Below are 13,077 nucleotides of genomic sequence, written 5' to 3'. Positions count from 1 at the left end.
ACTTTTGGCTCATGCATTCCGTGACAGTCTTGTGGTTTCCTGACCACGTTGGCCAGGCTGGTCTCACACTCCTGACCTCCAGTGATCCATTCGCCTCAGCCTCCCAAAGTGCTGGGACTACAGGCATGAGCCACTACGCCCAACCAGAATATGTTCTGATTAAATTTACAATTTGGTTTGAGCTCCTCCAGTTCCAGGCAAGATGGAGGGGACACATTTCACCCTGCTCCTCTCGCGTATCAGACCCACCGCCCTGGAGGAAAATACATGGAACAAGCACTGGCCGACTGCAATGAACAGAAGCCAACCGGCCACGGGCCTCGGCACTCGAGAGGTAACCCAGCACTGAGGCCCTGGGTTGACTCTGGGGTTTTGTTTATGTTTGTTTACTACACATCCCACTCCGGGTGCCACAGAAGCTGGCAGCCCAGAAACACCAAAAGACCAAAAACCGTAAGCCTGCTCTCGATGGCCAAAGGACCAGGAGGGGCCTGGCAGGACAGAGTCTCTTCACATCACCAGCCCTCCTGCAAGCAAACCCACACACACATACACAACCACACACACACAACCACACACACACACAAACACCCCTCGTCCACCTGGCCTTGCGTAGCAGCCAGCACTGGGGTGTGAGAATGGATCCTGACAGCTGTCCCGGCTGGCTAGAACGAGGTGGTGCCCTTCACCCTCCCAGCCAGTAGGGTCTGCCAGAGCCTGTGGGTGAGGCAGGAGCCCCACGACTGTCCCGGCAATGAGGCTGCACCCAGCAGGCTCGAGTGAGGAATCTTCTCAAGTAATGGGATTTAAACAGGAAGCAGAGCCCCATGACATCATACCCAGCATGTCCACAATACGATAAAAAATGACCAAGAATCAGAAAAATGGCAATTTGAATGAGAACACACAGTCGATCAACAGATACCACCAACAGAGAACACAGAATTCAGGTCTAACAAGGATTTTAAAGTGACTCTCATAAAAAATACTTCAAAGAGCAACTACAAACACTTGAGACAAAGGAAAAACTAGTCTTAGCAAAGAAACAGAAGATATAAAGAAGAAACAAATAGAAATTTCAAAGAAAAATACAATAACAAAAAATCACAAGAGCAGTTTAACAGCAAAATGGAGATGACAGATGAAAACCTTAAAACTGTAAAGAAGGCCGGGCACAATGGCTCACACCTGTAATTCTAGCACTTCGGGAGGCAGAGGTAGGTGGATCACAAGGTCAGGAGATCAAGACCATCCTGGCTAACATGGTGAAACCCCATCTCTACTAAAAAAATTACAAAAAATTAGCTGGACATGGTGGTGGGCGCCTGTAGTCCCAGCTACTTGGGAGGCTGAGGCAGGAGAATGGCATGAACCCAGGAAGCAGAGCTTGCAGTGAGCTGAGATCGCGCCACTGCACTCCAGACTGGGAGAGAGAGTGAGACTCTGTCTCAAAAAAGAAAAAAAAAACTCTAAAGAAAAACTAAGAGAACCTGTCACAAGCAGACCTGCCCTAAGACAATCGCTGAAGACATTTTTTCAAATATAAAGGAAAGACAAAAGAAAGAAACCTAGAGCATCGTGGAATGAAGAAAAAATAACGGAACAGAGAAACATACAGATAAATACATTTCCTCCTGAGTTACTGAAAAGGCTAGGTGTTTTAAAAAAAATCATAATATTAATATGGTTCTCAAGGTATGCAGAGAAAATACTTCAGACAACTAAATTGTAAAGGGGAGAGGATAGAGACCTAAATGGTGATAAAGTTTCCATATTTCACTCAGAAGTGGTAAAATGTCTGTACAAGTAAACTGTGCTGAATTACATAAGTATATTGTAATTTGTATAGCCACCACTATGAAAACCATACAAGGAGACATACACCAAAACATAACTAATAAATCAATTATGATACTAAAAATATTCGAGTAAGTCACAGGAGGCAGGAAAAGGGACGCAGAAGGAAAAAACACAGGAAACAATCAAAAAACAATGAAATGGCACACTTAAGTTCTAATATTTAACAATTATATTAAATGTAAATGGCCTAAAACACTACTACAAGACAGAGATTAGCAGAGTAAATAAAAATAATGAACCAGGAAACTAATTTCAAATATAAAGATACAGGTAGGTTAAAAGTTCAAAGTAAATGGATAGGAAAAGATATGCCATGCAAAAACCAATCAAAAGAAGCTACAGTAATATCAAATAAGGCAGATGTCTCAACAAACAAAACTACCAGGAAAAAAGAGGACCAAGAGCCAGGCACGGTGGTTCACACTTGTAATCCCAGCACTTTGGGAGCCCGGTGGATCACCTGAGGTCAGGAGTTCAAGACCAGCCTGGCCAACATGGCGAAACCCCATCTCTACTAAAAATACAAAAATTAGCCGGGCGTGGTGGCAGGTGCCTGTAATCCCAGCTACGTGGGAAGCTGAGGCAGGAGAATTGTGTGAACCTGGGAGGCAGAGGTTGTAGTGACCCAAAGTCGTGCCACTGCACTCTAGCCTGGGCAACAAGGAGGAAACTCTGTCTCAAAAAAAAAAAAAAAAAAAGTGGAAGACTACATATACTAAAAGGGTCAGTCCACTAAGAAGATATAAAAATCCTAGATATTCAATTCAACAAATAACAGGGCTTCAAAACATATAAAGTGAAAAAAGAAATAGACAAATCCACAAGTACAGTTAAGGGTTCAAGACCCCTCTCTCAGTCATTAATAGAGTCACTAGACAGAAAATCAGCAAGGATACAGAAGAATTGAACAATACCATCAACAAACAGGATCTAATTGATATTTATGTATTTACATAGCAGTCCACTCAACAACAGAATACACACACATTCAAGAAAAAAAAAAAACTCTAAAGAAAAACTAAGAGAATCTGTCACAAGCAGACCTGTCCTAAGACAATCGCTGAAGACATTTTTTCAAATATAAAGGAAAGACAAAAGAAAGAAACCTAGAGCATCGTGGAATGAAGAAAAAATAACAGAACAGAGAAACATACAGATCACAAGAGCAGTTTAATAGCAAAATGGAGATGACAGATGAAAACTGTAAAACTGTAAAGAAGGCCAGGCACAGTGGCTCACGCCTGTAATTCCAACACTTCGGGAGGCAGAGGCAGGCGGATCACAAGGTCAGGAGATCGAGCCCATCCTGGCTAACACGGTGAAACCCCATCTCTACTAAAAAAAATACAAAAAATTAGCTGGGCATGGTGGTGGGCACCTGTAGTCCCAGCTACTTGGGAGGCTGAGGCAGGAACATTCAACAATATAGACCAGATGCTGGATCATAAAACAAACCCTGACAAATTTAAAAGAATTAAAATCATACAGATTATGCTCTAGCCATAATGTAATCACACAGAAAAACAACAGGAAAATCTCCAAACACATGGAACCTTAAAAACATACTCCTTAAAAATCCACAGGTCAGGCCGGGCGCGGTGGCTCACATCTGTAATCCCAGCACTTTGGGAGGCAGAGGCGGGCAGATCACAAGGTCAGGAGATTGAGACCATCCTGGCTAACACAGTGAAACCCCGTCTCTACTAAAAAAAAAAAAAAAAAAAAAAAAAATTAGCCAGGCGTGGTGGGGAGCGCCTGTAGTCTCAGCTACTCAGGAGGCTGAGGCAGAAGAATGGCATAAACATAAAAAAAAAAAAAGCTGTCAGTGAGCCAAGATTGTGCCACTGCACTCCAGACTGGGTGACAGAGCAAGACTCCGTATAAAAATAAATAAATAAATAAATAAATAAATAAAACCACATTGCAAACAGGAAGTATCAAGGGAAATTCTTAAAATATGCTGAACTGGATGAAAATTAAAATACAACATAACAAAATTTGTGGATACAGATAAAGTAGTGCTTAGAGAGAAACTTGTGGCACTATTTATAATAGAAAATAAGAAAGTCTCAAACCAATCATCTACATTTTTGCCTCAAGAATCTAGAAAAAGTATAAAATAAATGCAAAGCAAGCAGAAAGAACGAAATTTTAAAAATCAGAAATCACTGCCTCAGGATCACATGGACTTTGTCACGATGTTACTGTTCCCCTTAACCACTCTACAGAGAACTAATCTACAGATTATTGGACATTATAAAACATTAAGTTTTCCATTTGAGATATTCTTTGAGGACCTGGGGACTGATGCCAACTGGTCTAAAGGACCCCACAAGCGGATTCACCAAAGAATGCAGTTTCCACACCCTGATAATTCCATGGCCCTTACCTCGACCAACTGACAACATCAATTTTCCAGCCCCTCACAATCCTGTTCCTTTCAAGACCCCAGCTCAGGCTGGGCGTGGTGGCTCATGCCTGTAATCCCAGCACTTTGGGAAGCCAAGGCAGGTGGATCACCTGAGATCAGGAGCTCAAGACCAGCCTGGCCAACATGGTGAAACACTGTCTCTACTAAATATACAAAAAATTAGCCGGGCTTGGTGGCGTGCGCTTGTAATCCCAGCTACTCAGGAGGCTGAGGCAGGAGAATCACTTGAACCTGGGAGGTGGAGGTTGCAATGAGCTGAGATTATGCAACTGCACTCCAGCCTGGACGACAGAGTGAGACTCCGTCTCAAAAAAACCCAAAAAACCCAGCTCAGATCTCCTTGGGGAGATGGATTGAGGCCTCCTTCCACCTCCCTGCTGGGCTCCTGCCAGCATTAAACTCTTTCTCTGCTGCAAACCCTGCTGTCTCAGTGTATTGGCCTGTGGCCCCACAGCACCTGACTGAACCTGTTGGTCCAGTAACACCTGCAGACCACACAGAGACATTCACAGGCTAAGAACAGAACCCCAGGAACAACTGTACACACACACTCCACAAGTTAGCTCAAATAAGCCAACTCTGCAAAACCCCACACAGCCAAGACTCAAGGTGAACTAATAATACGAACGGTTCTCTGACAACCAGAGATACAGAATTGGTCATTTAAAAGCTTCAAAACCGGAAATTGACATGTCCATATGGTTTCACTGGAAAATTCCACAAAACATTCAAACAACGAGCACAAACTCTACAGAACCTCTTCTAAATATGAGAAGGCAACACTTCTCAACAGTTTATGAGCTCGGCTTCCCCCTGACGCCAAAACCAGACAAAAACAGGCCAAAAAGAAGGCAACCGGCCACCAACATCCTCAAGAAGGCCAAGCCCAACCATCAGCATAATGGGCCCAGGAGAACCCGGGAGAGGGGTCCCCAGTGGGAGGGCGGGCTGTGCTCCTGGAGAGCAAGGCTGGCTCTCTCTCCTCAGCGGATATAACCGCCAGTCACGGTACCACAATGACCCGATAGACAAGCAGGAGCCGCGACTCCGGGACCGGAACGCGGGCAGGGGCCGCACCTGGGCACGAGGGGCGGGGTCCTCACCTGGGCGCGCGCGCCCCGCCCTCCCGCCCGAGACCGTTCCGGACGCCCGCGGCGCCTGCGCAGAGGCGCCCCACCTGCCCACGGTCCGCCGCCCAGGCAACCAGGCGCGGCCGCCCCGGGAAGCTCGGCACCCACCCCCCGCCACCCTCACGCTTGCACCCCCGCCCGCTGGCGCACCCAGGTCGCAGTGAGGCCCTAGTCCGCTCTTCGCCCGGACCGCCTCCTCGCTCAGCACCAGCCGCTGACCAGCCCGCGCCATGTTTCAAACGGAGCCCTCGGACGGCGCCTGCGCGGCGGGGTGGGCAAGGCTAAGAGGGGGCGGGACCTGCGTGGGCAGAACCAAGAGTCTGGCGGGACGGGGCGGGGCCTGCGCGGCGGGGCGGGGAGAGGGGCCGGGCTAGGGGGCGGGACCTGCGTGGGCGGAACCAAGAGCCTGGCCGGGGGGGGTCTCCTGAATGGCGGTTCTCCCAGGCACTAGGCTCCGCCACCCCAGCCCCCGCCCCAGATAGCGCCCCGTCTAGGCTTCACTGGGCGCGGCCGCCTTCGAGGCCCGGGTCCTTGACACACGCCGTGTCCTCCCGGGGAAAGCCCGAGTAGGCGCGGTGGAATCGCGGCTGCTGGTGCGCGTGGGGACCTTTCCCCATTCACACTCCGCTCCCACCCTGAACCCCGCGCCCCGGGGATCCCCGACTCTCCTAGACTCCCCGCCACCCGACCCCCACGCGGGGACCCTTCTAGACCCTCCAGTACCCGCCCGGGGCCTTGTCTGCTGCACCTCCCGTCCAGCCCCGGGCCTCGCAGAGGTGGGCGGGAGCTGAGCTGCTCCCCAGCCAGTCACTCCCCACAGCCGGTCTTTCTCCACCCCAGAACCTCCAGAGATGTCACCGGCCCAGCGCTGTGGCTCATGGCTGACCGCGCCCTGGAGGGTCTCCCTGTGTTTATCCCTGTGAGGTCCTTCTACAGAGCTTTCAAGGAAGACAGAGTTCAGCCTGTTCATTGGGAAGACTTTAATCCCGCTCAGGACATCTACTGTGTCACTGTACCACTGTGACCCAGCGCCTCGTGGAGTGAGTCCAAAGCCCTAGGGGTGTCCCCTCCCCGCCTTTCTCCTGGTGTCTAGGGGGCACCCAGAAACCCTCACCTCAGATTAGACCAGCTCGTTGGCAACGTCCCTGGTATTTCACAGCCTGGGGAGTGATACACAAGGCAGGGTAGTGGGGGTACGTATGGTGGTAGTAGATGAGGGTATACACAGAGGGTGTACACAGGGAGTGTGTAGGGATATGTGTAGAGGGTGTACACGGGTGTGTGTGCACAGAGTGTGTATAGAAGGTGTGTGCAGGGGCTGTACACTGGGTTGTGTGCAGATGGTGTAGGGGAGTGTGTAGGGGGTGTGTGCAGGGAGTGTGTGTGGATGGTGTAGGGGAGTGTGTAGGGGGTGTGTGCAGGGAGTGTGTGTGGATGGTGTAGGGGAGTGTGTAGGGGGTGTGTGCAGAGGTTGTACACGGGGTGTGCAGTAAGTGTACTCAGATTGTGTGCAGGGAGTGTGGATGGTGTAGGGGAGTGTGTAGGGGGTGTGTGTGGATGGTGTAGGGGAGTGTGTAGGGGGTGTGTGCAGGGAGTGTGTGTGGATGGTGCAGGAAAGTGTGTAGGGGAGTGTGTAGGGGTTGTGTGCAGGTAGTGTGTGTGGATGGTGTAGGGGAGTGTGTAGGGGTTGTGTGCAGGTATTATGTGTGGATGGTGTAGGGGAGTGTGTAGCGGGTGTGTGCAGAGGTTGTACACAGGGTGTGCAGTAGGTGTACTCAGAATGTTTGCAGGGAGTGTGTGTGGATGGTGTAGGGGAGTGTGTAGCGGGTGTGTACAGAGGTTGTACATGGGGTGTGCAGTAGGTGTACTCAGAATGTGTGCAGGGAGNGGTGTAGGGGAGTGTGTAGGGGTTGTGTGCAGGTAGTGTGTGTGGATGGTGTAGGGGAGTGTGTAGGGGTTGTGTGCAGGTAGTGTGTGTGGATGGTGTAGGGGAGTGTGTAGGGGTTGTGTGCAGGTAGTATGTGTGGATGGTGTAGGGGAGTGTGTAGGGGTTGTGTGCAGGTAGTGTGTGTGGATGGTGTAGGGGAGTGTGTAGGGGTTGTGTGCAGGTAGTGTGTGTGGATGGTGTAAGGGAGTGTGTAGGGGTTGTGTGCAGGTATTATGTGTGGATGGTGTAGGGGAGTGTGTAGCGGGTGTGTGCAGAGGTTGTACACAGGGTGTGCAGTAGGTGTACTCAGAATGTTTGCAGGGAGTGTGTGTGGATGGTGTAGGGGAGTGTGTAGCGGGTGTGTACGGAGGTTGTACATGGGGTGTGCAGTAGGTGTACTCAGAATGTGTGCAGGGAGTGTGTGCAGAAGGTGTACATGGGGTGTATGCAGGAGGAGTGTGCAGAGGGTGTACATGTAGGGGGTGTGTGCAGAGAGTATACACAAGGTGTGTGTACAGAGGATGCACACAGGGTCTGTGCAGGGTGTGTGCAGGGACTATGTGCGGGGGTGTGTGCAACAGTGTGTGCAGGAGGTTTGTGCAGAGGGTGTGCAGGGGTATACACAGGGTGTGTGCAGGAGATGTGTGCATAGGTGTGTGCAGGGGGTATACACGGTGTGTGAAAGTGTGTATGGAGGTGTGTGCAGGGAGTATACACAGGGTGTGTGTAGGAGGTGTCTGCAGGGGTGTGTGCAGGAGGTGTGTGCAGGGGATATGTGCAGGGAATGTACACAGGTTGTGTGCATAGGCTATGTGCAGGGAGTGTGTGTGCAGAGGTGTGTGCAGGGGGTATACACAGGATTGTGCAAGAGGCGTGTGCAAGAGGTGCGTGCAGGGGATATGTGCAGGAGTGTACACAGGCTGTGTGTAGAGGTTATATGCAGGGGGAGTGTGTACAGAGGTGTGTGCAGGGGGTGTACACAGTGGATGGTGGCAGATGGAGGATGCAAGGCTGCATCTGGTCAGCCCAGGACGTTCTCTTGGTCCAGTGGTGTTAGAGCACATTTGGCCAGATTGCCTCATCAGATATTTGACAAGCGGCAAACCCGAGGGCATGCTGGTGTCCGAGGGTGCCTCTGTGCTGATCTCAGCATGTGCAGCAAGAGCCAAGGCACGGCAGCCTGGCCCATCTCAGGCAGGTGCTCTGTGGGAGGATGGCTGTCTCCACCGACAATCCAGGGAGGTCAGCAAGGAGGAGCCCTGAGTTGGACTCGAGAGCTGTGGGAGCTGATGGCCCTCCTGGTCTCTGCCACAGCCCTTAGGTTGTGGGACACACAGCGTCATATTTAATCACCGTTCATGGGGCCTGCTGAGCACTCAGCATTCCTGAGTGCAGATTGTCACGTAACTTTCCAAAAATTGCAAACCCAGATATGGCTCCATGACCGCTCCTGCAAGACTGTGAAGGAGTTCAGGGCACAGCTGAGCCCTCACACCCCCAGCCCCATCACTGCTCCTGGTGTGCACTGAGTGGAACTCTGTCCAGCCAGGAGACAGAGAATAGTGGAGAGCATCCCAGCTCTTCAGAAGTACACAGCAGCAAACTAAAGGCCTCATAGGCCCTCACTCAACAGCAGTGGATTTTCAGGGCATAATACAGGCCCCAAACACTGAGCCTCTTCCTCCTGGGCAGGTACCTGGCTGGCCAGACAGGGCAGGGCAGGGGTGAGTGGGACCTCAGTGGGCAGCCGGTCAAGGACAGAACCACACAGGGATGTGATGGAAGTGCCGATGGGAACTTTGAAAACAATGCAAGTATCCCAGCTTCACTGTAGAAAATATAGACACTACAGGCTGGGCATTGTGGCTCACGCCTGTAATCCCAGCACTTTGGGAGGCTGAGGCGGGCGGATCATGAGATCAGGAGATGGAGACCATCCTGGCTAACACAGTGAAACCCTGTCTCTACTAAAAATACAAAAAATTAGCCGGGCGTGGTGGCGAGCACCTGTAGTCCCAGCTATTCGGGAGACTGAGGCAGGAGAATGGCGTGAACCCAGGGGGTGGAGCTTGCAGTGAGCCGAGATTGGGCCACTGCACTCCAGCCTGGGCGACAGAGCGAGACTCCGTCTCAAAAAAAAAAAAAAAAAGAAAAGAAAACATAGACACTATAGAAGGGCACCAAGATTTGATATGCCGCCCTACTGAGTTAACCCACACTAACATGCCCACATGTATCCTGCAGGTGTTTCTCAAGCCTGTGTGTATTGACAGTCATGAGGTTATGCTGAGCATTGCCGTATGTATCTGCCACTATGTAGTCTTCAACGTTGTTTATTAAACACTTTTAATGGTCACGTTAGATCATAAACCAAACCCAACTTTATTATCCTGTCTTCTGCGGCTGAACGTTGTGTCTGTCTCCACTTCCTCACGGTGCTTACCTTGGTTGTCCACATCGTGAAGATCCATGGAGGCACGGGAGCCTTCTGGCCTGGAGTGGGGCCGCAAAAGCAGAGAGCCGCGGAGAAGCCTGGAAAGCGGAGACAGGGGCTGAGGTAGCTGGGCTGGGCCCCATCAGCCCCGTGGCAGCGGCACCTGCACAGGCCTGAGGTCCCCAGCAGCAGGGATGCTGTCTGTGGGCCCAGGGCTCCTCCACGGCTTTGGGGACTTCCTGCCAGAGGAGGGGGCTGGTTCTCCTGGGAGGGGCCCCAAGACAGGAGTCCCCAGACCTGGGCACGCCTCACCTCGGGTGGGGCCCCAACGCTTCAGCGGGTCTCGCTGGCATCCCTAAACCTAGACCAGAGGAAAGTGCGTTGTGCCATGATCACCACGACCCCTCCCCATCCCAGCACACGCTCCCATGACGCACCATGATCACAATGACCCCATGGGCTACCTGCCACTCCCAAGGACTAATGGAGGCCTCTGTCCCCAGGTTCTAACCTGGGTTCCTCACAGGGCACCAGCCCTCAGACCCAGTTAAAGTCTGGAGCAGCTCTTTAGGCCCACAGGCCCAGGCTGCTGTGGCAGGACCCAGGCAGGAGAGGCTCTCCGTGTGCTGGCTTCCCGACAGGTGCCCCTCCATAGCTTTCTAGAACATTCCAGGGAGGCTCCCAGGCCCTGAGCCTCAATCTTCAAGCCTGTGGGTCCCAGACTGCAGGCTCAGTGGGCCCTACAGAGAGACTAGGCCAGCGGAAGGAAACAGGGAGACCCACGTGGTCAGAGAGGAGGGCTGGAGGTGCAGCCTGAGGGGCCGCCTCTGACCTTTAAATGGAGTGGGGGTGGGAGGAGGCTTCAATGTGCAGTGAGGGGACTTAAGAGGGAAATGGGGGTCTCCACCCACCCCAGGGACGGGCACTCACCCCAGGCCCACCCAGCTCACAGCATCCAAGCCAGGGCTACGTAGAGCGGCTGCACCCAACCCCAGCTGCCGCTGGGCGCCTGAGCCAAGCTCAGAGATGCGTCCTGCATTGTCCTCTCTCCACCCTGTGTTGAGAAGAAGACACGGGCGTCCAGCGTGGCCAGGCTGGACATCCACAGGCTAGCAGAGCGGCCTCGCCTGTGCTCATGTGGCCAGTGGAACTCGTGGCACACACCTTCGCACTGTCACGCTCAGTTCACGTGTGTACACGCTCACAGCCACAGCACAGTCAGTTCACACACCTGCTCACACTGCGTACATACACAGGTGTACGAGCACATGCACACTCATGTACACGCTCACACACCCACACACAGTCTCACACCCAGTTGCACACCCACACGTGGACCTCCATCCACCAGTACCCGTCACACACCCACACGTGGCCCTCTATCCCACGCCAAGGCCTCTCCCCACACCCCTGGGTGGCAGGAGCCCAGCGGGTAGTGCAGAGGCGTGAACGAGGCTGAGGAGGCAGGGGGTACGAGCCACCGGCTGCTCACATCCTTCTCGAGAGGAAAGGAGGTGCCGGCCCACCCTGCCCACAGCTCCTAAACCTGGTCCAGGGCCAGCCGCCCCTTTGTTGGTTTCAGTTCCTCCTTTATCCATTCATAAATGTTGAACAAAAGCGCTCTTTTCCCTCACGGTATCTCTAGCAGTTAAGATCAACATCAATATTTGAGAACTGTCAATATCGCATTTTACCCACTAACCTTCCCAAATGTGAGATGGGAAGGCACGCGTAGCCCTTGCTGGGCCGTTTCAGGTGAGCACAGTTGAGGGTGGGCTTGGGGGTCCCTGCATCATAACGTCTTAGGAGGGGGTGGGGCCACACCTTCCAGCCTTGTCTGAGTGACAGGCCATGTGGGCAGTTTAGTTCACACCGTGGAGGAAGGGAGTGTGAGGGCAGCGGGTGGGCCGCTGTGTCCTGGTCTCTGTCCCGCTGTGTGGCCAGGGAGAGACTGCGGCTGTCCGGTTTAGGTTGAAACACCATCCATCGACATCTTTGGGGGATGCTGCCACTGCCCTTGACTCCTGCCCTTGTGTCTGGAAAGGAGAGACCTCAGAGGGAGTGGCCCGCAGCCTTCCAGTTGCAGGAGCTGGTGTGGGGAAGGGGCATCACCACGGCTGTGGGCCGGAGCCCTGTAATGATGGGAAGTTTCAGTACCCTCATAGGAGTTGCCCTGGAGCAGGTACAGTCGGTCTGGGAGCTTGTGAACCGCTTTGGGCTGCTGGGGCTGCACTGACAGCATGCATAGAGCCCAGCTATGAGTGGCATGGCTGCAGGAGATGTCCAGGAGCCCCGAGGCAGGGTGGGAGGCTCTGCTATCGCAGGACTGGGTCAGGACAGCTCAGCCCTTGCAGTCCTCGGCCAACTGCTGCCCCACTCTGCCAGGGGCCCAGAGGGCTCCCACAGGCCTGCGGACCAGTGCCAGGCCCCACATCCCTGAACCACTCCCTAGCAGGGGCCGGGCCTCAGCTGGGGGTATGGCACTGGGCGAGGTCAGAGGTGCCCCAATCACGTGGCCTACAGGGGTTTGTCCAGAACAAATTCTCTCCTGGACCCTGTGGGGAGGTAGAGGCCAGCTGTTTCCTGCAGTTTCCAACACCGGAAAGCCCAGGACTTCTCAGGGAAATCTTGGTTTCCAGCTTTTTCCGAAAGTGCCTGACAGGCGGGCATGCACCCCTCTCAGAAAAGCCCCCCAGCCCCTCAGGCACTGAGCCGTGACCCTCTCCCCAGGAAGGAGGGATGGGGCCGAGGCACTGCCACCACCTGGAGCCGCGTCTTCAGCCACCTGGCAGGAGCTGCGCCTGCACGTGGCACCCGTGAACTCCAGCATCTTTCTCTGACCTCCCAGGCACTTGGCATCTTCCAGGGCTGCTGCCTCCTGAGCCCACGCGATATGGTTTGGATGTTTGTCCCCGCAAATCTCATGTTGAAATGGAATTGTCAGTGCTGGAGGTGGGGGCTGGAGGAGGAGTGGATTACAGGAGTGGGTGCCTCATGAATGGCATGGGTCATCCCGTTGGTGACGAGTGAGTTCTCACTCTGGTAGATCTGGTAGTTTAAAAGTGTGTGGTGGCCGGGTGCAGTGGCTCACACCTGTAATCCCAGCACTTTGGGTGACTGAGACGAGTGGATCATTTGAGGTCAGGAGTTCAAGACCAGCCTGGCCAACATGGCAAAACCCTGTCTTGACTAAAAACACAAAAATAATTAGCTGGGTGTGGTGGTGTGCACCTGTTATCCCAGCTACTTGGGGGACTGAGGCAGGAGAATTGCTGGAACCTGGGAGACAGAGGTT

The 13,077-nt window shown here is 53.0% G+C and overlaps 1 protein-coding gene across 1 annotated transcript in view; it reads right to left on the bottom strand.

Moving 5' to 3' along the window:
• CEP72 (centrosomal protein 72) overlaps positions 1 to 5,740 on the bottom strand; it is a 35,753-nt gene extending 30,013 nt beyond the window's left edge. Inside the window, exon 1 of the mRNA XM_025388166.1 lies at positions 5,572 to 5,740. Within this exon, the coding sequence (XP_025243951.1) occupies positions 5,572 to 5,653 (82 nt within the window). The 5' untranslated portion in view covers positions 5,654 to 5,740. The remainder of the gene's footprint in view (positions 1 to 5,571) is intronic.
• Between the last annotated feature and the right edge of the window lie 7,337 nt (positions 5,741 to 13,077).

This window comes from Theropithecus gelada, chromosome 6, assembly GCF_003255815.1.
Source record: "Theropithecus gelada isolate Dixy chromosome 6, Tgel_1.0, whole genome shotgun sequence".
In the NCBI taxonomy this organism is placed as follows: Eukaryota; Metazoa; Chordata; class Mammalia; order Primates; family Cercopithecidae; genus Theropithecus; species Theropithecus gelada.
Note: the sequence above shows the minus strand (reverse complement) of the source record. Positions and strands in the feature narration are given on the sequence as shown.